Source organism: Xiphophorus couchianus, chromosome 4 (assembly GCF_001444195.1).
Source record: "Xiphophorus couchianus chromosome 4, X_couchianus-1.0, whole genome shotgun sequence".
NCBI classification, from domain to species: domain Eukaryota; kingdom Metazoa; phylum Chordata; class Actinopteri; order Cyprinodontiformes; family Poeciliidae; genus Xiphophorus; species Xiphophorus couchianus.
Genome location: NC_040231.1, coordinates 20,880,159 through 20,905,394, shown reverse-complemented (window position 1 = coordinate 20,905,394; position 25,236 = coordinate 20,880,159). Strand labels below are relative to the sequence as shown.

At 36.9% G+C, this 25,236-nt stretch overlaps 1 protein-coding gene across 1 annotated transcript; it reads left to right on the top strand.

Moving 5' to 3' along the window:
• The first annotated feature begins 597 nt into the window (after positions 1–597).
• On the top strand, positions 598–25,031 carry cdh16 (cadherin 16, KSP-cadherin). The gene is made up of 17 exons (XM_028013924.1): positions 598–643; positions 754–852; positions 2,910–3,044; positions 3,295–3,451; positions 4,525–4,683; positions 6,087–6,283; positions 10,285–10,410; positions 11,339–11,489; positions 12,646–12,858; positions 13,198–13,274; positions 15,587–15,778; positions 19,225–19,466; positions 19,543–19,673; positions 19,797–20,036; positions 22,304–22,420; positions 23,043–23,159; positions 23,317–25,031. The coding sequence occupies exons 1-17, from the start codon at positions 599–601 to the stop codon at positions 23,415–23,417; spliced, it is 2,499 nt and encodes an 832-aa protein (XP_027869725.1). The 5' UTR covers position 598; the 3' UTR covers positions 23,418–25,031.
• The last annotated feature ends 205 nt before the right edge of the window (positions 25,032–25,236 follow it).

Genomic DNA, 25,236 nt, shown 5'->3' with positions numbered 1-25,236 from the left:
TCAATCAGTGGAACGGAACTTCTCCGGCTATTGGCTCTAAAGGAAGGAAATAGGGTAATTAAGTCAGTTTTTTTTCCCCTCCACTTGTTAAACATTAATCAACCAAAAAGAGCACAAGTGTACAAATTTTCCACCCAATTCAAAGTTCTCTCACAGCTCTTAGAAGTAGGTATTGCAAGCATCACCTAGAGAAGGTAAGATGATCATTATTTACTTTGTGTGCATGTATGTAACGTAAATGTTTATTCTGGTTTGCATCATCTGTTTTTGATATTCAGGTTTTTTTTTTTTTTTTAATTTACTATTCCACTTTGGAGTTGGAGACTTTGACTTTTAGATGGTTGAGGACCATTATATCCATTACATGTTTCTCAAACATTAAGCCATTGCTGGGTTATTCTTTGAATTCAGTTTAGCTTTGGCATGTTCCAGTGGGACTTCAAACTCAAAGTATGTTTTTGTTGATTTTCCCCCTTGTAAACTGAGCTATATTTTTGGGTATAAGGTTTAGAAAAATACCATGATGAAAAACCTGGTCTAACAAAGACAGTTTTGGTGTTAATTCTTGGTAGTAAATGTGCCACATTAACAGGAACAGATGGCCGACAGGAAAGTCCCACCAATGCGCCTCGCAGTCTTTTTAGTAAGTTTATTTTTTCTCTGTTTTGTACATGCGTTTGTTGGTTGTTTGTACACAGAAACTAAACATGTGAAAAAAAATATTAGTAAGACACTTATTATACTATTTCATAGCTTTCAGGGCTTCACACATTTGCACCATGCTCAGGGGCAAATGTCAAAATTGGTGTTCCTGAAAACTACGATGGCATTTTCCCGTGGTATCTAACTAAGGTAAGGCCCCATAATTTGCTTGAAGTTCACTTTTTTAATGAATACAAATGAAAGCATCAGATAACAAAAACTGAAATAGAAGATTAGTTCCCATAAAAACTCCCCTTTACAAAAACATGTGCTGTACCAATGAATACTGGGTTGCAAGATAAAATACTAATTTCTTTTCTTTTCTTGTTTACAATTTCATCATTGCATAATGAAAGACTACAATTTCTCCACTGAAAGAAAATGAAGATGGATAGTGAGTCAAAATAGCATCTGTGTCTCTTTTATTTCTACCCTTTTTTCTGCACTCAAGGTTGAAGATGCACGAACATGCTGGCGTCATCGCTCTTCTATAATTGGCATGTTCACAGGGCTTTTCTGGCACCCGACCCAGCCTCTGCTTTTAGTCCAGCTAGGTGGCAGGTGGGGTGTTTTATTCATACGTGTCACTCAGACGTCCTCTGGATTGCGCAGCTTCATGAGTGCATGCATGGCTCATCGATTGGCTTTACAGTGGTGCCATTTTGCCCTACATAATAAAATATCCACTTTTTTTTTGCCAGACTTTCTTTAACATGACATGCTCAATACTTTTCTTGGGGAATAATAACCATCCTTTGTGTTATAAATGGATTGGATAAAATAATAGCTTCAGATTTGCTCAAAGTAAAGAACCCTTTCATTCAGTTCCATTCGTCACAGAGCGGCCCACTCGTCTGTTTGCCTATTTAGAAGTCTCCCACGATTCATTTTGCAAACCTTACTCCAGACCACGGTTGATGTCCTTTACAAATCATTAAGGGTGCTGTGAATAAATACTTTCGGGGCTGATTTATTTTTGCTTTGACCTTCCATCTGTTTTCCATATTTGCTTTGTCATGGTCAGGGTTGCACGAGGCTGGAACGTATCCAACAAAAGAGGCAGAGTAGATCCTGCGCAGGTCACCAGCCCATCTCAGGATTAACTGGGACCGAGACGCATGCTTTTGATATTTGGAATCACCACACACATGTCTACATGTTCTTGAAAAAGAACTCATATACAAGTTTATATTTCCTTACATTACCCGCACAAACATACCTGTACATTGTTGGGATTTGTTTGCGATAATCCAGCGCAAAGTAATGTACAGAATTTGAGAATGCAAAATGATTGCTTGCTTTTCTTTCTTTATAAAAATGTAATTGATAAAGTGAAAGTAAAGAAATTGCATACTCGCTCAAAAATCTATGGAAAAATCTTTAACCCTCTGATGCATGAATTATGATCCTTTGTGTCAGAATTTTTTTTCCATTTTTTAAAATTCTTTTCTTAAGGCATAAAAAAGGTAGGAAAATTTTTTTGTAAAAATAATTTTTTTTTAATTTTTTTTTTTTTATGTGATCAATTGTAATTTTGTCCAAATACAAAGTTGTTATTTGAAAAATACATCAGTAGTATTGTTCCTTAGGGGTTATCTGATGTCACAATATTTTTTTTACTTGCAAGAGTCGTCTACAGTAGAAGGAGGGACCGGGTCGGTTCTCATGCTTTTTTGTCTGTCGGCCATATTGTATTTAACAAAAATAATTTCTTGCATTTGCAGCTGATGGCCAGTAGTTGATGGTATATTTTATGATGCATTAGTGTCCACTTCAGTGGTCTGTGTGCATTTATAACATAAAAATCCACAGGAAGCACAAGAAAATGGCTTTTAGAAAGCTGTCCACTGTAGTGACCACTATGCATGAAAGGGTTGACATTATAGCAATTACACCCATTTTATAACTGCTGGCCAGTGTTTTGCATGTTTCCACAGTTGACGATTTAATTTTGGTGATGAGCTCCAAGGCTTTGGGATTGGAAAACCTCCTTGCAGCCACCTTAATCTTTAGCTATGACACAGATTCTCTACCAAGGATAAGAGTAACTTTAGGCTTTGGGCTAATGTGTAAATTTCAAAAGATTTGTATTTCATCACTGTAGAACATTATGGTGTCAGCCTTTAGCCTGTTTTACATGGTTTTATGCCTCTTATAAACTCATCAGCATAAACTCATCTTTCTCTTTTCTCTCTTTTTCTTTTCAGATTCACAACCTGCCAAGTAATTATTCTGACCTGGTGTTAACTGGAGACGATGAGGGCATATTTGGAGTAGATGCCCAGTTTCTGTATGCAATAAAACCACTAGACAGAGAGAAACAGCCATCTTACTCGTTGCAGGTTCTACACTATATTGTCATGTTTCCGTTTTCCATAGACTCCTAATTCTAGATCTAGTCACTTAAAATTTAAGAGATTTAAGTTTTAAGAATTTAAGAATTAAGTTGCTTGACACATCTATGTTAAATTGCATCCATCTTGTGTCTAGTGTTGCAGAAGGGTTTACAATCTCTGCTTAGATTGTGAGTAACTGTGAGTCATGCTGAAACAAAAGCACACTGAGTTCAGGGTGATGGTTTCTATCCTGCAGGTGTCCTTCAAACCATCAGGCGTCATTCAGAACATCAGATTGTCAGCTCATCGACAGACGTTCACTGTGGAAGTGTTTGTCATTGACAAGAACGACAATGTGCCCACCTTCATTGAAGAGAGCATGAGAGGCAGTGTTCAGCTTGGGCTGCTCAAAGGTATCTGTCAGTCTGCCCCAGGGCAGCTGTGGCTACAATGTACTAACTCGCTACCATTAATGTGTGTGAAAGGGTGAATGAGTGTGTGAAGTGCTTTGGGGTCCAATTGAGGCCATTTACCATTTATATGAACATCATGTTCATCCATGACCATCTATTTTTATCCACTGGATGTTTTAATATGTCCAACATGATGAAGGAAATACCCCAACCTCCACTTACAGTGCAGACCAAAAGTTTGGACACACCTTTTAATTCAATGAGTTTCCTTTATTTTCATGACTATTGACATTGTAGATTCACACTGAAGGCATCAAAACTATGAATAACACATGTGGAAATATGCACTAAACAAAAAAGTGTAAAACAACTGAAAATACCCCTTATATTCTAGTTTCTTCAAAGTAGCAACCTTTTGCTGTGATTACTGCTTTGCACACACTCTGCATTTTCTTGATGAGCTTCAAGAGGTAGTCACCTGAAATGGTTTTCACTTCATAGGTCAACCTGCCCTGTCAGGTTAATAAGTGGGATTTCTTGCCTTATAAATAGTCATGAAAATAAAGAAAACCCATTGAATTAGAAGGTGTGTCCAAACGTTTGGTCTGTACTGTATATTTATTTGGATGTATTTCTTCAGGGAGGCAGCTAAAGTCCACAACAACTAAATCATAGGAGAGTATATGCATCATATTAATATAAAACAATATTTTTCTTCTGTAAATTTAATGTTACTCCATGAATACTTGTAACCATTAGCCTTAAGGCTAAGGTACTAAGGTTTGATTGCATCAAAGATCTTTTAGCACATTGACATATAGGAGGTAGCACTGTGGTCACATTAATACTTGCTATTAGAAAGTAAATTTATTCTATAACCCTGTAAAAAAAATTAAATAAATGTAACCTCCTTTGTATATATGTATATGCTAAACTTTGTCTTTTTCAAACAAGTAATATTTGTATCCAATAATAATCATTGATACCTGTCATACAAAATATACAAATATACCCATTGGTTGTTTTAGTTGTTTCTCAACTTCCTCTGTCTCTGCATTCTTTTTGTCTATTAGGCATCCCATTCATGCGAGTGGAAGCGGTCGATCGCGATGACCGTAACACTGCTCATGCTGAGCTGCGGTTCAGCATGATGGAGCAAACTCCCAGGATTCCCTCTAGTCAAATGTTCTTCATTGACTCCATAACTGGAGAGGTTTCCCTCACTGAGGAAGGTCAGTTGATATAGTTATATAACCATCATCTGTAATTGGCAAAGAAAAAGTCAAATTTACTACTACCACTAATAATAATAAAACTAATAATAACAATAATATCCCAAAGATTACATTGTGAGGAAGTAAAGAAATCTTTAGTCACAAAAACAATCATAATGTAAAACATTTCCTCACTTTCTACCAATCCAAAACTTAGGGAAACAAATTCAGAGAAACAAATTTTGTAAAACACTTTCAATAGATCTTTCAGATCTTTACTTTTCAGCTACAAATTGCCATGTGTTTACTCTTCCTTGCAAGGAGATTTCAGCCAATGGAGAACATGAAGGAAATTTATTTTGTTTTTACTCCTCATTTTCTTTTTGATTGACCTCATGTTCAACACAGTAGATTTTTTTAACACTGTTGTGTTGAATCTCCTCATTACATCACTACTTGAAATATTATGAAAACAGACTTGTATTAATCTTTTTTCTTGCAATGCTATGATATTGGTTCCATTTTAATGAGAAAGTTAGTATGAACTCAGTGACTCTCTAAGGAGTTTTCTGAAGCAGCTACTTTTCTAATTTAGCCTCAAAAGTGGACTTTCTCTATGACAGATCCCTTTTTTCTAACAATGAAATGTCTGCACAGTTAGACGTATATAGGGCTTTTCAAAGTCTGAAAAAAAATTTACATAAATATATGACATTAAATTTTGAAATAAGCTTCAAACCTGTGAAATAACATAATTCTTTAAAATTTAAGGTTACTTTTTTATGCAAGCAGACACATCTTGGCATGGATTCAGTCAATTCCTGTATGCTCATTTCTATTTCTGTGGCTGTGGTGTTTCCCCTTGTAACGGTTTGACAGGAGCTGGGAGACGTTCACACTTGCTGGTCCTTTTCTGCCCACACAGCTGCTGATTTCCAAGTGGCAAGGAGCACTAAAACTGCCTCCTTGATTTTTCTACTTCATTATCAGACAAGCTGAAATTGGTTATGATTGCCTTTGCAATGAGCTTTTCAAGCATTTTCTCTCCTCCATTTATGTATTTGATAAAAACAGCATCAATGTGCTTTTTTTATGAGGAAGGACATATTAAATGTGTGATGTCTTGTTTGTCCGAATGAGTATGTGGTCAGTGACTAGTTCAGGGGGTTTGCATTGAATTGCTTTGTGTTCATTTATTATCTAGGTCATTTTTCCAATAGATTTTTTTTGTCACTCTGGGGTTTTATTAATGCTCAGAGATAAAAAAAAAAAAAAAATAGTGACACAGTGTGCTGTTCAGTTGCCTTTGGTAATAATGTCAGTGCTGGAAATAAACAGAAAACGGTTTCTTCAATAAAATATAATCTTTTTGTTCTCATTTCCACCATACTGTGACTCTCCACACACCCCTCCTTTCTCAGGAGCCTCTACTCTGGACCCAGAGATGTGTGGTCGTTATAAGCTGTCAGTGATGGTGAAAGACATGGCAGGCAGGACTAATGCTTTCTTCACCTCTGGCATTGTTACTGTTGAGGTTACTGGAAACACTTGGGCATCGCCAGACCCTGTGCGACTTCAGGAGAATCTTCCTGGTCCTTACCCCATTCCCATATCTCAGGTGAGACAGAAAGACCCGATCAGCAGCAGTGTACTGAATGTTTTTCCCAAAGCAAAGTAAGGCAAGTTTATTGTAGCAGCATTTTTACACAAAGTATTTCAAAGTGCTTTACAACAAAGGTGAATGTGTTTATGTTGAAGGAAAACATAAAAACACAAAATTGGAAATACATATTTCAATTAAAAAGAAATAAAATGTAAACGTCAACATTTTAAACAAGTGCTGCACAAGTTAAGACATTATAGATACTAAATTTGACTTTTATGGAAAAGCTGCTATAAACAATAATGTTTTCTGTCCTTACATTTATAGGAACAAAAACATTGACCTTTGTATTTTCTTCAATCTGGAGGGAATTAAGCCCAAACATTTTATTTGTATGATGGACAGACTTAGTGAGTGACTTTAATGCTCATTGATCATGTGGAACATGAATATAAAACTGAGTGTCATCAACATACATATAAACTTGATGGCATCATATGAACAACAGAGAAAGGAGAACATATCCTAACGATACCCACTTGTGATCTTTGTTTGCTCAGATTTATAGCTGACCAGACAAATCCATCCCCTTTTGCAGTCTCTTGTTATGATGAGCAGCGCCAGAAGCAGCATTGAGATCTTGCAAAAACATGACAGATATTCTTGATGCATTCATTGCTGTCGAGATGTGTGTCATTTAAAACTTTAACGTGCGTAGTTTAAGTGCAGGGCGGAGTGGAACATCTGACTGTAATAAGAAGCAAATCAAAGTAAATGAAAAAAAAAGTGTTTTATACTACTACCAAATCCTAAAAGCATGTTATCTATTGCAGTATTGTATTATAATCAAATAAACATGATCAATAGTCAGGATGGAGTGAAAAGGTATCCCTTTGCTGATTTCTTTTTTTAGTATCTCTCAAAACCTAAGTGATCAAACACTAAATTATTCATACTGCATGAATGCAATGAATCCTTTCCGACCACCTCCTGCCTGACTCACTTTAATGTCTATAATCCCTCAAACACTTGCATGTTATTTTAATCCTACTGTACAACACAGTGTAGATACTTAAATACTTAATGTGTTTTTGGAAACAAAAGCACTTATTGTTTAAATCACAGTAAAGAATGTATGCATGTTTTTCTCTTATGGTCTCAGTTGTTATTTTTGCTTCTCCAATATGAAGTATTGTATTACAAAAGCTATTGTGCAACTCATTTATTTATGTTTTCCTGTTGTAGTTCTTGCTGAATGTACTCTTTATTCTATTCTATTTTACCTGGAGGTGCAATTACTCACATTAGCAATAAGTTTTAGTTGCTTTTCATTGTGAGAACCACTTTAAGGAAGCTACAGCGAAAACAATGTAAAAATATTTTGAAATCTACACTCTAATTAGTTCTCCATAACTAAATATATGCAAACTCATTGCCTCAAAAAATCTTCTTTAAAAGAACTGATTGAGCAACATTACCTTGTGCAATTCTGGATCATAACATAATAAATCTACATATGTTGTAATTACTTAAATAACACCCAGAATGTAATTTTTTAGTATATGTAAAATAAAACTCAAAGATTTCTGAACACTTGCATTTTTTTTAAGTTGAATCTAGCAGAACATTATTCACTGTAAATTTGGAACAACAGTCTGAAAAGCATCTTGGGGACTCAATCTATCCATTCCCCAACATGTTACAATATAATTTAAAACTCTAACATAAAATGAAGAGCAATACACCCAAAGATTCCCTGGACTTATTTTAATTAAGGGTTAGGTGTTAGTAGTACCTTGACTCAAGGTATATTCACTCATATTTTTTAATTAAATTCACTATTATAATTTACAATCTAGGCAAAATTTTAAATTTGTTGTTTAGATAAAATAACCAAATTTTTATTTCTCCCTTTCTATAACTTATAGGTAGATCCTTCACTTCAGTAAAAAAAAGAAAAAAAATGTATAATGCTTTCAGATTCCCCCTGTGTGATCTTGGTATGATCTTTTTTTCTCGTTAGTGTTACTCATGTAACCTCTGAATCTATAAATAACTCAAACACCCTCCGAGGTTTTATGAGACATGGAATAAAACGTATTGGTTGGAGGTCAAAATTATTCTCTTTAAATGTCCATCTGTGTTTTCATAGTAAGGAAATATCCTTTTTTTTCTTTCAGTAGCGGGAAATGGAAATAAAAGGAGTAAAGAGCAAAATCAAACTCCACATAATTGTTTTGTGTGATTTCTGGACAGTTTCTATGGTAAAAAGGTAGATGACAAAACCTCCCCCTCCTTTTGTTTTTCTTCCACCTCCCCCACACTCACCCTCAGCTTCTCTTTCTCTCCCACGCCAACATCCTCCTCCACCCACAGAAAATGTGTGATTCCACAAATGGACGCTCTTCATCGTTATTGTAGTAATTTCAAATGTTCCTTCATATATTATTTGTTTGTTTTTGTCAGATAGCATTCATTCCTTGAATCAAATATATTTTTTGTTTTGTTTTATTACTTAATGTCCTTAGTGATTGATGATGTCTGAGTGAAAATGGATTTGTGTCAAAACACTTAGATGAAAAAAAAAAATCCCTTTACCTCTTCATTTAAAGTCATGTGTTAATTACGTGAGAAATTAAAATTATTAACTTGTTGGCTGAAACATAAAAAAATATAAAAATAAAAAAAACTGGTACACGGTTCCAGCTGCCCTCCTCTTAAATCTAAATCTGAATCTGAAGCAGATTAGGCTGACAAGGCGCTTACTTGGGGGAAGCCTCATTTCGCCTACGTAGAGTGATCATCCTGCAGCGCTCAGTGGGTGTTGGGACTAACTGCTGCTATGACACATACAGAGATAGTCCTGTTCAAGGGAGCACTCAGTGCATTCCCATCTCACTCACATTTTTGCATATATGGAGCAGTTATGTCCACACATCCACTGAGCTGTGACAAATGTTCTATTTTTCATGCTGCTATTGTCCTTGGTGTGAAAAGTTACCCACTCAATTTGATGCATTTCGCTCCTCTAGCTCTCCCTGTAAGCTAATTATAGAGATAGCTGTCGTGGTGAGTCCTATAAGATCAAATCAACCCCAGACTGTCAATTTAAATGTTAAAATCTGACATTTGTTAAAAGTTCTTCTTCATCAGTAAGTCCTAGGAGAATCATTTCAGTCTGTTATATTCTGCATGTTTCTGATTGTCTACAGCTTTGATTGTATAATGCAATCAGCAGAAGTATTTGAAATTATGCGAAAAAAGCTATTTAATAATATATTTAAAGCAAAGCCACGTACTTGTTTCTGAAAGTAAGAAACTGTCTCCTCATCTCAGTACTTCTTGTGTAAGCAGATCATTTGCAAGAAGACTGAATGTGCTCTGCAAACTCAAATACAGACAAAAGCAAAACAGATGACCTCATCTGTGTTTTTGTATGTACCTTTAAATAGAGCAGTCAGTCAGGATTAATCTAATATCTTCAAAGTTCAGAGGTCTGGAAACACACCATAACACAGCCAGATGTGTGAACTGGATATGTGTATATGAAAGCTCTGAAGTTTGGTGGCTTTCTCCATAACAGAAATGGCTGAGGGAGGGGCGGATGACAGTGAGCTGAGGAGATGCATATGCTTCGGTGTGGATCAGCTGCGCTGTTTCAGGGATCCTCTCCTTGTTGGGTGCTCTGGTTGCTGGGGTTTTCTGTGCAGCCATATAACAGGGGTTGTAAAACAGAGTGGAAAAACCCCATTAGGCCCCCTCGTCAGTTCTGGCTGTGCGCACTGTTCCTCATAATTTTCAATGTGATTTGTCAGTCCTATGTCATATAAACAAATGGTAACCTTAGTATATTTTGTTGCAGGAGCTCAGATAATAAATTTCGCTGCTGCACCCGGGAAACAACCATTACAATTAGCTTTATTAAGTTAATTCAGTTTTTTTTTAATGCCAGGCACTATTTATAGAGCACTGTAGGCATTAAAATGCTGTTTGTATGTATGTGTCTGCTGAATCAGGTCAAATGGAGTGGAAGCCAGGCAGCGTACAGTCTGGATGGGGAGTTTCCAGAGATGCTCTTTACCATCAGCAGAGAAGGTGTCATCTATCTAAACGCACCGCTGGACAGAGAGACACAAGACCAGGTCTGAATCTCTCTTCACATAATTTGAACATATAGATGCAGAAACTATGCAGTTCCTTGAAACAAAGTGTGAAGATAACAGCGGAAGATGACCTCTTTTCACAAAATGATTGGGTGATTGGCAACAATAATTCACACAAACAGTTTCAAATTGTGTCCAGCCGATGAAGGGTGTTCATGTTTGCTATGATTACAAATTAAACTCCATCTGTTTGGAGTTTGCTCTTCAGTTTTTTATTGAAATTAAGCTCCTCTGAGCTTTGAATGGCTCAGTGAGCAGTACATTCTGGCACAAATGCTCATGTGGCCAAAGAGGAGCACAAATGACATGAGCAGCATTGGTGAATGTGAGCAGTGTGAAGATAAATGCTGCTAGAACAGAGCATTTTCTGTCTTCTGTGGAGACTCTTCACCTTTTCGCCCTGTGGGTTTAGCTGCTCACAGAAAAAAAAGAAAGATGAAATTACTTCTGCTCCTTTGTGTGTTGTCACACTCAGACTATGTAAGGCATTTAATGAAAAAGAATAGATTGGTCAGAGAAGTAAAAGTTTTTTGCTGCCTATTGCAACTACAAACTTACTACTACTCCATAAATTAGAGATAGCAGCAGTATTATTCAGTGCTGGAAATCTGTTTTTTTTCCTTTTTTTAGTGGAGCTTCATGGATTCGTTTGTGATGGTATTACAGGGCTATTGCCTTGCACACTTTTTATCTCTATCTTTGTTTTCCAAACTGTTCCTGTGGGGAAGTGTCCCATCATGGTCTGGTAAAGTTAAACTGGCCTGTTTTAACATACGTGTTTTTTTTTTTACCAATGAAGTTTTATCTTTAATTATCAGGTGTATCTCACTGATAACTATTAATTAAGGTCACAAGTTTATCGTTTTATAGTATGTAATCAAACAGTAGTTTCTTTTCTCCCCTCCAGTTTCACATCAGTATTGTGGTTGAGCGTCCAGATGGGAGACAGATTGCCAAGCCTGTGGAGTTGAGGGTGATGGTCGGCGACGCCAACGATAACAGGCCCACATTTCCTCAGGCTCAGTACCACACTGTGGTCAAAGAATTGGCTGCTCGGGGTAACTGACAGCTTTTAGATATCTACTGGATTCTTTCAAAATGTCACTTTTATATGACGTTCACTTCTCAACCTTAAACATAAGCCAGAGCTTGCAACCCAGCTGATGTACTCATGAGCAGTAAATGTTTGCAATATTTCTGCAGAGAAAAGCTTACAAAACTCAGAAATGAGCTTTTTTAAGTGTTCACAAAAAAAGATGATGTGAACTATTTCAAAATTAATTAATAATTTAAATCTTTTCAATATCATTAGCAGAAAAAAAATCACCAAAGTGAAAGCAGATTTTTTTAAAAACTAAAGGCAGATGGATTATTTAAAAAAAAACATGCCATGCTAGTCCATCACACGGCCAATACAGAAACATTTGAGCAAACGACCATTTCATGCATCCACTAACTCCGAAGGGTCAGACTCTCCACTTTATGTAAGATAACCCAAAAGAGATTATCTTGCATACCTCTTTTGGGACAGAGGTAGAAAACTAGAGAAAATCCAATCATGTAAAAGAGAGAAAGGTCTGAGCTGAGATTTGAACCCAGGGCCAAATCTCTGGGCATGGTGATACAGTTGTATCACCATGCCTTTTCTGGAAGGAAAATGTTTTTGTTTCATTCAACAACTGAAATGTTTAAAACGAACCTAAAAGTTTAGATCACTGTCAAAACCCTATTTTTTAAAACTCCTATAGGTAGTTTTTAAAGACATAGGAAATGTAATTCAGTGGTAAAAAAAAAATACTGTTCTTTCAAATAAAATCTCAAAATCAGTTTTAGCATTTAAAATTCATATAATCTAAGTTTATATATAAATGAAGTGCTATTGTGTTAAAAGCATGACCAGGTAGCTTTTGTGAAAGGATTGTGGGTTTTTCGCAAAGACAGTGGGAAAGCACCTTCATTCTTTCCCAGGATCATAAAAACCACCTGGTGACATATTAGGCCCCGGCATAAAAGCCTTTTGTTGATGCTTTTAAAGCGATTTGATTCTGGGAAACGAATTAGACGGGACAATCTGTTAATCTAAATGGAATCACTGAGTGAGTTATAAATAAGAAGGTTATTGTTATAGTCTCGTTCCACTACTACTTTCATATAGTGGAGCCTGCACACTGTTACAGAAAGTTGACGTTGTTTCTTCTTCATATATTACCGCAGGGACAGAAATCCTGACAGTGCAGGCTGCCGATAATGATGATCCCAAAACAGACAACGTACGGATCTTCTACCGCTTGGTCGGGCAAATTCCAGAGAGTCCTCGTGCCCTTTTCAGAGTGGACAGGGACTCGGGTGTCATTTCTGTCCAGGCAGACAGTATGGAGGGTACAGCACCTCAATACACCCTGACTATCACTGCAGAGGATGCTAAAGGTGATCATAAAGGATGCCTTCATTTATTTCTGGTGTTGTTTTCTCTCTCCCCCTGTGTCACACACGTGTGTGTATATATGTACATATATAAGAAAAATATGTCACATACAGATAACATAAACTACATCAGCCTTTAATTCGGTAGCTTCATTGATAAACTGGGGTTAAATGGATGTATAGATGTAGCCTCTGGGGTGGCAGATGATGTGATCTCCATGACTCACAGACTCAGGGTGTGATGGAAGCAGGAAGAGGTACTTGCTGTTCTTTCAGCATGTTTTATTTGTATGAATGGCTGACCTGAGTCACTAACAGAAGCTGCGATCGTGTCCCTGGCAGGTCTAAACAGTTCATGCACAGTGGTTGTGACGGTGCAGGATGAGAACAACAACCCACCAGTCTTCTCCCAGCATGAGGTATGGCAGTACAAATTGAACACACATACACACACATTTTCACTTAGATCAAGACATAATCCTGTTCTATGCTGTGGCTTCTAAAGACTACATGAACAATAGCATAAAAAATTTTAGGGTAACCATCATCATGACTAAGTGGCTGCAAGGACTGTAGACGGCAAAAGCGCTCTGAATGTGACGGAGGTAATTTTCCTGCCAGGCAACAAAATGTGGTCTTTCTTTGGCTTATAGTTCTTTGTTTTCTAAGTACACAATGTTTTCAGAGTTTATTCTAATCACTATTTCAGCTGGTAACCGTTTATACTTATATTTATCGAGCTGAATCTACATGATGAACAATTTCATTTATTTATGATTACATTCAATACATTTACTCAGGTATTGATCTGAAGTAAGATTTGTTTGTCACTAAAATCCAAGATCCAGCAGTGATTTTACCTCTTTTTTTTCCTTTTCTGTTCTGCTTGGAAACAATAAATACTCTCTTACAGAAAATCTCTTTACTAGTGCCCACAAGAGCCACATAATAGAGCACACAACAGAAAACCCAAGCTGGTCGGGAATTCTGTGGGAAGCGACAGACTGTGATAATTGGGAGTGGTTTTCGGTCAAACCAATCTGGAATTAAAAAGCTACGGGTGGTATGAGCAACTGTGAAGGAATCTTTTATTTTAAGCAATGAAGATGGACTTTCTGAAAATTTGCAAAGTGATGCAATTAAATTCAAAATAATTACTAACGATTCACAACTCATCGTCTCGTAGCAGATCCTATTCACATTCAGTTAGATGGAATCCATTTTAATCCAAAATTGATGAATTCAAGTCCAACTAATTACAAAACAATCTCTCATATAGTCAAGTTTATATCCATAATTTCTCCATTAATAAAAAAAAATAGTTTGGTTAATGATTCATTATCAATTTATTAAGAGTTCTCTGTCTCTTAGTAAAGACAACCGAGACAAATTTTTCACATCATTGGCTTTGCAGCTATTCTTCTTCCTGACAAAGCATGTGCTGATAGTGGAAAGACTCCCTGTTAACAGGAAGACACCTCAGAACCGGTGGGGGTAACAATTAAGAGGATAAAAGGAGCAGAAAAAGAAGACAAAAAACTGGTTTAGTGCTGTTTATGGGAAAGAAAAACAAACACTGACTACAAAATCAACTTCCATGGGAAGACAGAAAAATAGAGAGAATACAAAGTTCATAAGGAAATGATTGTTATTATTTTTACATTGAGATTGCTTAGAATGATGAGGGAGATCACCATCACACCGCCTCCGCAGAAGCATTTTTCTTAAAAAATAGGGGTGAAATTAAAGGGAAATGAATAGCTTTCCAATTGTGTGGGAGTTTTTGCCAAGAAGAACTGTTATCGCAAAAACTGATCAAATACTAATTTCCTAAGCAGCTAATGCTTATAAAAAGTATTTATTCACTATAACATCAGTCGTCAATCTATTTTATGTCTATGGCCTATTAAATGGATGTCTTGTAAACATAGCTGAGTGCCTATTTTCAAGCTGTTAAAACAAATGAACTCTTGCTCCCACAGCCATACTAATACACACAAACACAGAAGTGGAAAATACTCTTGAGCAGGTCACGCCTGAAGAGAGCAGCTTTTTCCATGGCAATGTGAAAGCAGTGCTCCTGTTGGGTGGGGGTGGGACCAGAGTGGTGACAGGCCTGGGTTCAGCAATGCTGTGGATGGGGCAGCCAGATCACAGGCATGGCTGCTTCACTGGAGGACATCTGTGAGTGGCAGATTAAATGGCTGTCTAAACACAGAGAGGTTGGTGGATAAAGGTCACTTAGCACCAGGAAGGCAAGAACGTGGAAAGCTTATTCTCACATGCAGTTACATTTCATCACAGCAGGAAAGTGACCAAACACTAAATGGCCATGTAAGCAAATATCTGTCTGACAAAATGCACTGTGATTAAAAACAAACTGAAATATATGTTTTTTTTTTGTTTAGTTTCAGTAAAATATTGTGTATATTTATTAGCTATACTTTTTATCCTAAGCAACTACACTGCCTACATTGTACTCTATGTCCATTTTTCTTTTCTTTCTTTCTTTATTTCAAACATGTTAGCAGAATAAAATGACACACATAAACAAGGAATGCAAGAGAGATATTTTTTCAAAGAACATACAATATTTCAAAGTTTATAAATGAGGATTTTTTAAAAATTTGTTTAATATGTTTTTTGTCTTATGCAATCTAAAATTTGCATAAACCTATTCAAATGAGCAGCTTTTAACAGCTACCCCCTTTACCTTTGTCTCCCTCCTCAGTATGGACCCTTTCACATCCCTGAGGATGCTCTCGTGGGCACCACGGTCACATCTGTGTTGGCAAGGGATGCAGATGTTCGAGGCGGAGACAGCTGGCAGGTGGACTACCGTTTAGAGTCTGGAAACGAGGAGGAGGTCTTTACACTGGTGACAGACCGACAGACCAATGAAGTTTCACTCATTCTCTCAAAGGTGAACGGCGCTGTTTGTCCTGCAATGGCGATGTGCACATTTGGCCCAGAATGAACATATAACGCAGTATTGGAATGCAAAGCTACTGTATAGTGTAAATACAGTACATTTTGTTACAATATAAAAATTGCATCAATACATCTGTGAAGTTGTGAACAAAGCTACATCTTAGAGACCCAGAGATTAATGTCAAGGACAATTTTTGCCACGGTGGCTTATGCTTAGTGTGATATTCAGGACAAGTACCAATATAAACAACTGGGGTAAAAATGGCACAAAAATAACATCAGGGGTCATTTATAGGTACTGGAAATACAAATCACATTACAAAAATGAGATTGCAAGAAAATGGCATGCATACAATATGACAATACAGCAGTCTCACGTGTCATGTACAAAGGGGAAAAATTGTCCTGATGATAATGGAATGCTTTAGCCCAGTAATCTCTGCCGTACCCAGGGTGCATCACCCTTCGCCTGACTCCTGTAATCCAGCAGGGCGTTTTGGGCGAACTCGCTAGAATGAGTGCGTGTCGGCGTGTATTTTTGTGTGTTTGCTCTAATGGTCTGCTCTCCGTAAGTGGGCCAGGCAGGAGACAGTCTATTATTTTCAACCTTACTGCTGGAGACTAAATTTGATTGAACTGTGTGTCGCACATGCAAGGCTGAGATAAAGCAGACGCAAAAAAGCTAAAAATGGAGCTTGATGTATGATTGGAGATGAGCCCTCTTTTTGCAAGGATGATGTCACTCTGTCTTTTTGAGTGGCTGTGTTCAAAGCTCACTGTGACCTTGTTAGATATCCATGTAATTATGTATGTCACTCGAAGGGTTGCAGTTGTTTATTTAACTTAATGTGATTTCAATTAAATCTCACAGACTTTCCGAGTGAAGCTCCAAGGGATTACAATGTGCAAAGATAAAGTGTGAGCTCAGCATCTGAAAGCAGGAACATTTTCCATAAGGTTTGCATAGAACAATGGTCGTTTGAGTCTGCCACTACACAGGATGAGACAGACTTATGTTAAAAAGAGACGTTTTCTGACATTACTAATAGTGTGAGTTCTTGGACTAATTGCATCCATAAAGCTAAACAATGTTTCAGATTCCTAAGACAGAAAATTCTAAATACTGTTTCAGAGTCCAAATTCCCATTGAAAAACACAAATTCTCAACATGAAATAAAACAAGCATTGAAGTTAATTTGTCTTTCTGCTAAGGATTTACACACGTTGCATCTGCGTTGCCTCTTTTATCATCAAAAGTAGCTATTTCTGAAAAGCAGAGGAGCAAATTCAGCATCTTTTCCCAGATAGATTGGCACTACGACTTTAATGGCTGCAGTCTTGACATGATTCAGCCCTCACTCTAACTGTGTTGCCATGGCTTTGCCATTACTGTCAGAAGAATAGCAAAGATTCTTGCCTTTTATGAGCCACTTTGTGAGTAGGCAATGCTTTTGTACTCGACTTTCTCTAATTCTGATTTTTTTTTATTGTGCGTTTCTATGGTAACATAGGGATAAAGCAACAAATATGAAAGGAGCTCCTGCATATGTATCACTAATCAGTCTTTTAAACTGAGTAATGTGTGATAAGAGGGTCAGGGACTGGGCGAGTCTATATTGCAGAGAACCAATTCAGTGATCAGTGATAGAAAACATAAGCAAACAAAAAGTAAGAGAGTCCTGCCCAGGGAAGTTCTCCTAATATTAAAAAGAATCATACAGAAATGAGAACTAAGTCTGAAATGCACCAGGTATCCAAGATTTCAAAGATATCTCCCATTTTTGCATTTAAAATGTTCATATTATCATAGAAATGTTAAGGTTCAACAAAGATAACTATTCAAAAAAAAAAAAAGAATTTTAAAAGACTTCGATCATCAAGAAATCACTTAAACAGAACGAGTCTGGCAACATTTGGTGGTCTAAAAAGGTCTTTAAAAACATGGCACCATAATCCCTTTTCTTCTATGTGGGCTAAACAGAAAACATCCACATACTTGCGATGGAAAATGGTTTTCCCTCTTGTTTTCTAACAAGAGGACGATAATTTTCATCTTCTTAACTTCAGCAGGTAGGAATACGTGATGGCATTAAAATTTTTATTTTACTTTATTGCTTGTATTTGAATACAGTCAGAAGTTTCATACTAATTTTCAGTGAAGAATGATGTGGCAGCTGTCATCTTAACTGGTCTTGAGAAAGAAAAAACATCCTGTCCATCTGAGACAAGAACGAGACTTGAGTTCACAGCACTAACCCATACAACTCAAAAGTCCACACAAGATGAGTCTCCTCTTCGGAATGGTTGTGGTTTTAGATTTTACTTAACTATGATGAGTGTAAATATAGTAAACTGTAGCAGAAAATTAACAAATTACGCTTAAGAGACAACAGAGGTTCAAACTTATAGGTTGTAACAGCAAAGCTGAGAATGATAATACCACTTTTCTGGCTCAAAGGAATCCTTGGAGCAAAGACAAAATCTGTACCATCTGACTGATGTAATAATACGGTGGTTCAAACAGCCTGCAGAAAGTCTTGTACTTACTGATACATGCTGAGTCTTTGGATGCGTCACTTTCATTTAACAAAAGCACTCATCTATTCTCCAAGGTTTACACTACTTCTCCATGGAAACAGAGGCACATGTTGCATGATGTGAGCAGGATATCAGCCACTGACAGTTTTTAATGTGTTTTATTTGAAGACAGAACAAATTTCAGAAAAAGTTTAAATAATTTAAGATGTCTTTCATTTACCCTACTTTCTAACGTGTGATAATGCTTGTAAATACAGTATATACTATGAGCTCCATTTAATTTTTCACAACTTTATTATAGAAATAAGGGTTTTGAACATATTCAGACTTTGTTTAATCTATATACATATTTAAATAAGCTATAAAACTTTTAATAGTCATTAGTTTTTCTTTTTTTCCCATCTATTTCAAACATTCCATTGAATACCCTTTAATTTCAACATTTATTTATCTTATTTGAGTTGGAGGGAGGAGTTGTTGAGTAGCAGCATCATGGAAAATATTTTATTAATGACAGGAAGAAACTAAAGTTTTTTCCTGTGAGTATCTGGTTTGCATTACAGTACAGCAATACTGCCAGAATTTCCAGATTTCTTGGAAGTCAGATAAGCAGAGTGGACATAAGGGACTGCAATGTGCAGTCCCTTATGTCCCTCTGCTGCTAGAAGGGAAGTCTCAATGCTGTTTGCTTTAAATAATCCTCCAAACATTGACTCCATTCGAACAGCTCTGAATTTCTATTAATCATTTTGCCGATGAAGCTATTTGGCAATCAGTTTTTGTTTCTGCCTTTACAGATATATAAATATATTTTTTAAATAATATATTGGTTACTGTGGATAATTTTGTGTTTTTCCTGGTACCACTTGTGGCTAAACCCCAGAATGCATGTGCTCACAGGTTTTAGACTTTGAACGTGAGAGTGAGTACATCCTGGTGCTCAGTGCCCAGAACCAAGTTCCTCTGGTCCGGGGCCGCTACGGCCCTTTATCCACAGCAACAGTCTCCATTTATGTTGACGATGTGAACGAGGGTCCAGTCTTGTCTCAAAGCCATTACGAAGTGACGGTCAGAGAGGGAGAGGAACCAGGCCGCGTCATTGCCACCATCCGGGGTTATGACCCTGATTCCCACCCAATTAGGTAACTAATTAAGGCTAATGGAGGCACTAATCATCAAATTCCATTTTTACAAGATTAAATGTATCTGTGTTTTAAGATATTCTCTTCAAGGAGACACCAAGAAGTATTTCTCAATAGGGAAATATTCTGGTGAGCTAAAAACTGTGCAAGCATTGGACAGAGAGGAAAACAGCACATACACCATGGAGGTCATTGCAGTGGATGGACGTAAGATAACTGACATGGATTTAATACTTTGTCATTGAAGAAAATGTCCTTGATTGTCCTACCTTGAATATAACTGATGTTCATTACCCTGCTCTGTTTATGACACCTGCATGTTTATCGTAGGAAACTCTTCCTTATCTGCATCCACCCTGGTGACTGTCCAAATCCTGGATGTGAATGACAACAGTCCAGTGCTGGTCGGAGACTATTCCTGGAAGTACCTGTGCACGCCTCGGTGGGAAGACCAAGCTCTGGTGTTGGCATCACGCGACAGTGACGGCCCACAACACGGAGGGCGACTCAATTTCTCACTCCGGAGTGATGCCACAGTGCGACGCAACTGGAAGTTAACTCCCATTAACGGTGCGGACAATGAGAAACCAGCTTAACCAGATCAGGCCCTCATCGTTCAGTAAAAACCCTTGGGATGCTGGATGAGAAGAGAAGAGAATAGAAGAGGAAGATCATGACTCAGTTAGGAGAAGCTATTTTAAGATTCTTATTTAGCAGAAGGACTTTGCTAGGGTTAAGTGTTCTAATCAGACTTTTAAGTGGATGTTTTTCTCATTAGGTGAAGCATCAATTATATTCAAGTACTGTGTGACAAATCATCCAGAGTACAAAAAGCTGACCTGAATGACATCATAGATTCAACTTGGTGACATCTCTTGCATTGTAAATGCAAAAGCAGAAGGTATATTTAAGTAGTTCATTACTTCTCGGTTGATGCAAATAAAATAAGAAGGTGGTCTTACTGGAAAACACTCGTTTAGCAATGACGTCATGCAATGTGACAGATGTTCAGTGATGTCAGTAACAAATAGATGTTCAAATTACTTAATGCCCGTTTGCCACAGTGTGGTGATTGTTTGAGGTGATGTTGTCAGAAGCAGATTGTTATGGATTCAGATAAAGAAATTAAGTAATCCGATCCTTAAGGCATTCAAAATTCCATTTTGTGTTTCACTCTGCATAATTTCAACAGCGTCTAATAGGAGCTATAATGAAATCAACTCTCTTTACAGTTTTGAGCTGTTAGTGTTCATTCAGTTACAGCCATGACGTCTGTCATTAAGTGATTCAAACTGAAATGCTTCCTTCTCAGTATTTTTTCTTCCTGCTTCTCTTTCACTCTCCTGTTCCTGTTGGTATTGATTGAGCCCAGCTGTAATTATATCTGCTGTGTAATTTCTTTGGCGTCACCGCTGGTTTCCTGACAGCTAATGGGGGCTAAAAGAAGACTCTCCCAGAATACTTTGCACCTGGTTACAGACAGCAATGTTGATCCCAATAATTGTGAGCATGTACCTCTTTACAGGAGAATGTGTATAAGAGTGAGAAAGAAAACATTTATGTCTAAAGTCTTTTAGGCACATGACTGACAGTTCTTTTCATGAAGAAACTCAGTTATTGAGACAGCATGCTCTTGTCCCACTTTATTAACTTGGAAGAAAGAGATCTGGCACATCTAGCCTCCATTTAACATGGTGACGTGCTCATAGCACTGCACAAAGTAATTCTGGGTAGATGGGTGCTCACACACTCAGCTTGAATTAACAGCCTCTAAAGAAAGGCTGTGAAGGCTGTGGTTCCTTTGCTGACAAATGGAACATGGAGGAGGAGTGATGGGAAGTTGATAGCGCAGAGTTAAAGTCTGTCAGATAAGCGTTCAAACAGCTTGATAAAGTGCTCCTTCTAACAGGACCGGGTTTGTACGTCATAAAGCCAGGCTTGTGTTTTAGTCTGATTCACAGAGATAAGATAAAAAGCATCGGGCTCCACAGTGCTCCATTCACAGCTCCATTTGTCTCTCTCTTTCTGTTTGCTGTGGAGCTATGCAGTCATTTAGGTGCCTTTGGCTTACGCTTGTTCCTCAAGAGATTGTAAAACATTTTGAAGCTCTGAATGTTAACAAATGCAGATACATCACTGTGCAACAGTCAAGGACCATCCCTTGTCTCTGAGCGTCTTAGTTTTATCTTTTTTAAGTAAACAATATGTGTACACATAAATTCAGGTAGAAGTTAAAGTCATCGCATTTAAGCTTGAGTCTTACATAATATCGTTCCACAAACTCCCTAAAAGAAAATAACCTCTTACTCCCAGAGGTTACTTTTATCCCAAAATCTCTAAAAATACAAATCTCTTCATTTTAATGTGAAGTGCTCTGAACAAGAAAATCTTGCTGAAGTTCTTAATAAACATTAATAATATATATTTTTAAAACCTTTATACAATCCATTATTTTATGTGTAGATTGCTGGTATGTAAATTCTTGAATGTAAATATTTGCTGTTCAGTAGATTGTCCACATTGAGATAATATTTTAAACATTTTTTACCTTTCCAGAAAATATCACTTCAGTAATAGTTGTGTTGTTGTGAGTTGTGAATTCAGTAAAATCAGTATTTTTGTTCTTTAGATTTATTCTTTTATGTTGCTATTAATCTAATGAAATTCTTAGTATTATGCTTTTTTTTGATTAACAAATTAAGTGATACAATGATTGCTTTATTTTTCCTCCTCTAATATTTCTATTCTAATTGAACTGTAATAAGTTTAGTGTTAATCTGAAACACATTTATCCAAAAAAATAATAGTACACTAATTATTTATATTATTTTCTTTAGATACTCACACCAACTTGTCATTAAACATACCGAACCTGCCCCCTGAAGTCTACATGGTGCCTTTCACTATTTCTGACAGCAGCTCTCCTCCTCGGAGCACCTTCATAAACCTGCCAGGTAATGCTCACATGTGGCTCACGAGGAGCGTGAGGGACGGAAGCTTTGGAACAATCAATAGTGATAAACCTCTGTGTGAACGCTTCTCCTCGTCCTCTCTCTGTTCTTGCTTATTCATGATCCAAAAGCACAAATGATTTTTTTCCAGACATGTGACTGCACAGCTCTCATCAGATTGTGCTGTGCCCAATCCTAATCTTAATCTTGCTGACACCAGATATTAATATAATCATGCATGCGGAGTTAAGGATATTGTTGAGAGAACAAGGTGTTGTGCATAGATCATTATTTTCTGACTGTCTCTTTTGTAGCTGATTAATTTTGATTGACTCTAATATTGCATTCTCTCATTCTTATATTTCTCATTCTTATTTTTTCTCTTTATACTAGTTTATTGGAGACAAATGTTTAGTCTCACCCCTGTTATTATTCTTTTAACATTACACACTAAGTGTGTTTTTATGTGGCCCTTTTTTGTTAATTTTGTCAACAATTTCAAAAATATAATATGTCTTGAAGTATACTCAAACCATTTTCAGAGTAATTGTTGTTTGCTGTGTTTTATTCTGTTACTAGAAGGGATTGTGTTTCTCTGGTTGACACTTTATGTTTCTCCCGTTAGTGACAGTGTGTCCCTGCAACGTCAGAGGAAACTGCAAGATAGCTGCCAAGCCGCTGCAGGGCATGCCAACTATCCAGTCTGCAGTGGGGCTTCTGCTTGGCACCTTTGCAGTCATAGGTGAGCAGTGAGGTTTGAATGTCATAAATATATCATACAAAGCCATTCAGAAAATGGCACATTATAGAACCTGTAATTGTAAAATAAAACAATAATGCATATACGTCATGAACGCTTCACAGACCAGTAAACTGTAAAAGTATTCTTTATGTTCTAGGAATCATCCTCATTGTTATTTTCGTCAGACTGTCCTATCAAAACCCCAAAGAGCCGAGCAAAACCAGCCAGGAGAGGGTCCCACTGAAGATATCCATCTAACTATAATTAATATTGTACATAATTACTGTCTTCACTCTATCTGCACCAATGTAGAAATGTTGCTTCAAGTTCTATTTAATGCATGCGGTGTGTTAACGCCATGTTCTTGGGACATGATTGTAACTTATGTTTGCCTTTTTGTCTTTTTTTTCTATAGAGGTGTTGCTTAGCTTTGAGATATTTTATATATTTATGAAGCCGCACGTATGAAAAATATGAATAACAATAATAGAAAAAAAGTTTAAAAAATAGAGATTATTCTTAAAAACATTTAACCTTATACATAAATGTATTTCCAAAAACAGTAGGCTCGCTAGTTTGTAACTAACGTCTTACAAACACATAGCTGATGGATGACGCTTTCTAATTTGTTGTATTTACAATACACTGCAGAATAATTCATAAATCAAAATAAAAATCCTGTAATTAGTGTAATTTTGTAGAATTTCACATTTTAATTGTAATAAACAATTCCAGAAGTTGCAAATAGTGTTATCATTCAATTATAGCTTCTAATAGCAACACTTTTGTCTTCTTTTTTATCCGTTCTGTATATAAATTTCACAGCAGACTTACCTCTTCACAGGTTCTAGTTTATTATTTGGAGCTGTCACTCCTTACACATCCAAAACCTTTAATCTAATGAGACAGCGAGAACTCTAAAATTACATTAGGTGTATGCTGTGGTCCTGGCAATTAAGTTTTTTGTTTTTTTTTTCAAATGCTGACCGAGACGACCTAACAGGCAGGCAGAGCTATATTCAGACAAAAGTGTTGCTAAAAATAGTTCAGGAACTGAAGGTCCACTGAATAACACTGCCCAACAAAACAATGACCTCTCAAACAAGTGAAGCTTTGTGAAATGAGGTTATCATACATGTCCATTAACACTGCTATGACCACATTTCAGTAAGGCTTGGACACTCCTTAGTAAAACACAGTAGTCATATTATTAGCCCTGCTTTAGAAAAACACAAAAAGATTCACAGTTCATATCCAAGCTCCATAAATCTGGCCTCCATGTAACAGTGAAAGTAAAAAACGGCCCAGAAAACCATTACTTAAAGAAACATTTCAGAATTGTTTGCAGTTTGCAGCAAGCTTCGAAGGGGCCACAGTAACACAGCAAAGAAAGGACTCTGGTCAGAATAGAGCAAAATTTACCTATCTGCACATTATCCAGAACACATAATGTTCATGATCATTGAAACATGCTGGTGGCAACATTATTTGTTGGGGATACTTCACCAAGGAAAGGGAAACTAGTAGCAAAATAGAACAAAATACACTCGGTGACAGAAGTAAACAATAGGAAGCTGGAAGACTAGTAAAAACCAACGAGTGGTTGCCAGGACAAAGATTGAATAGAAAAAAACAGGAAAAAAAAGTATTGTGAGACCACAAGGACAACGACATCATCTTCATCAACCACAAGAATAGAAACAGCAGCAGCAACCCTACAAAAAGATGAGATGCAGCAAACAATAATACTCATAGCTAGGTAAAGAGTGTGCGTGTGCGCGCGTGTCGGGGTGTGTGGACTGTTGGATATAGCAGGGACAATCATGGGAGTTCTGTAATTTTGCAAGCTGCTGTGATGCCTGAAAACCAATAAACCAGCTTTGTTTGCTATACAGCTAAGTCTGAGTGATGACTTCTCTTTTCCACACCACACCTCTTAGTGTAACAATGGTTAAACACATTAATCCTAGATTTATAAAGCAATTAAAGTCAAAACAAAGCAAATTCCTTTTACAGAATGTTGTGAATTCAAGAATGTCAAGAAAGATTCAAAAGCTAATTTCTTTGATGTACAGAT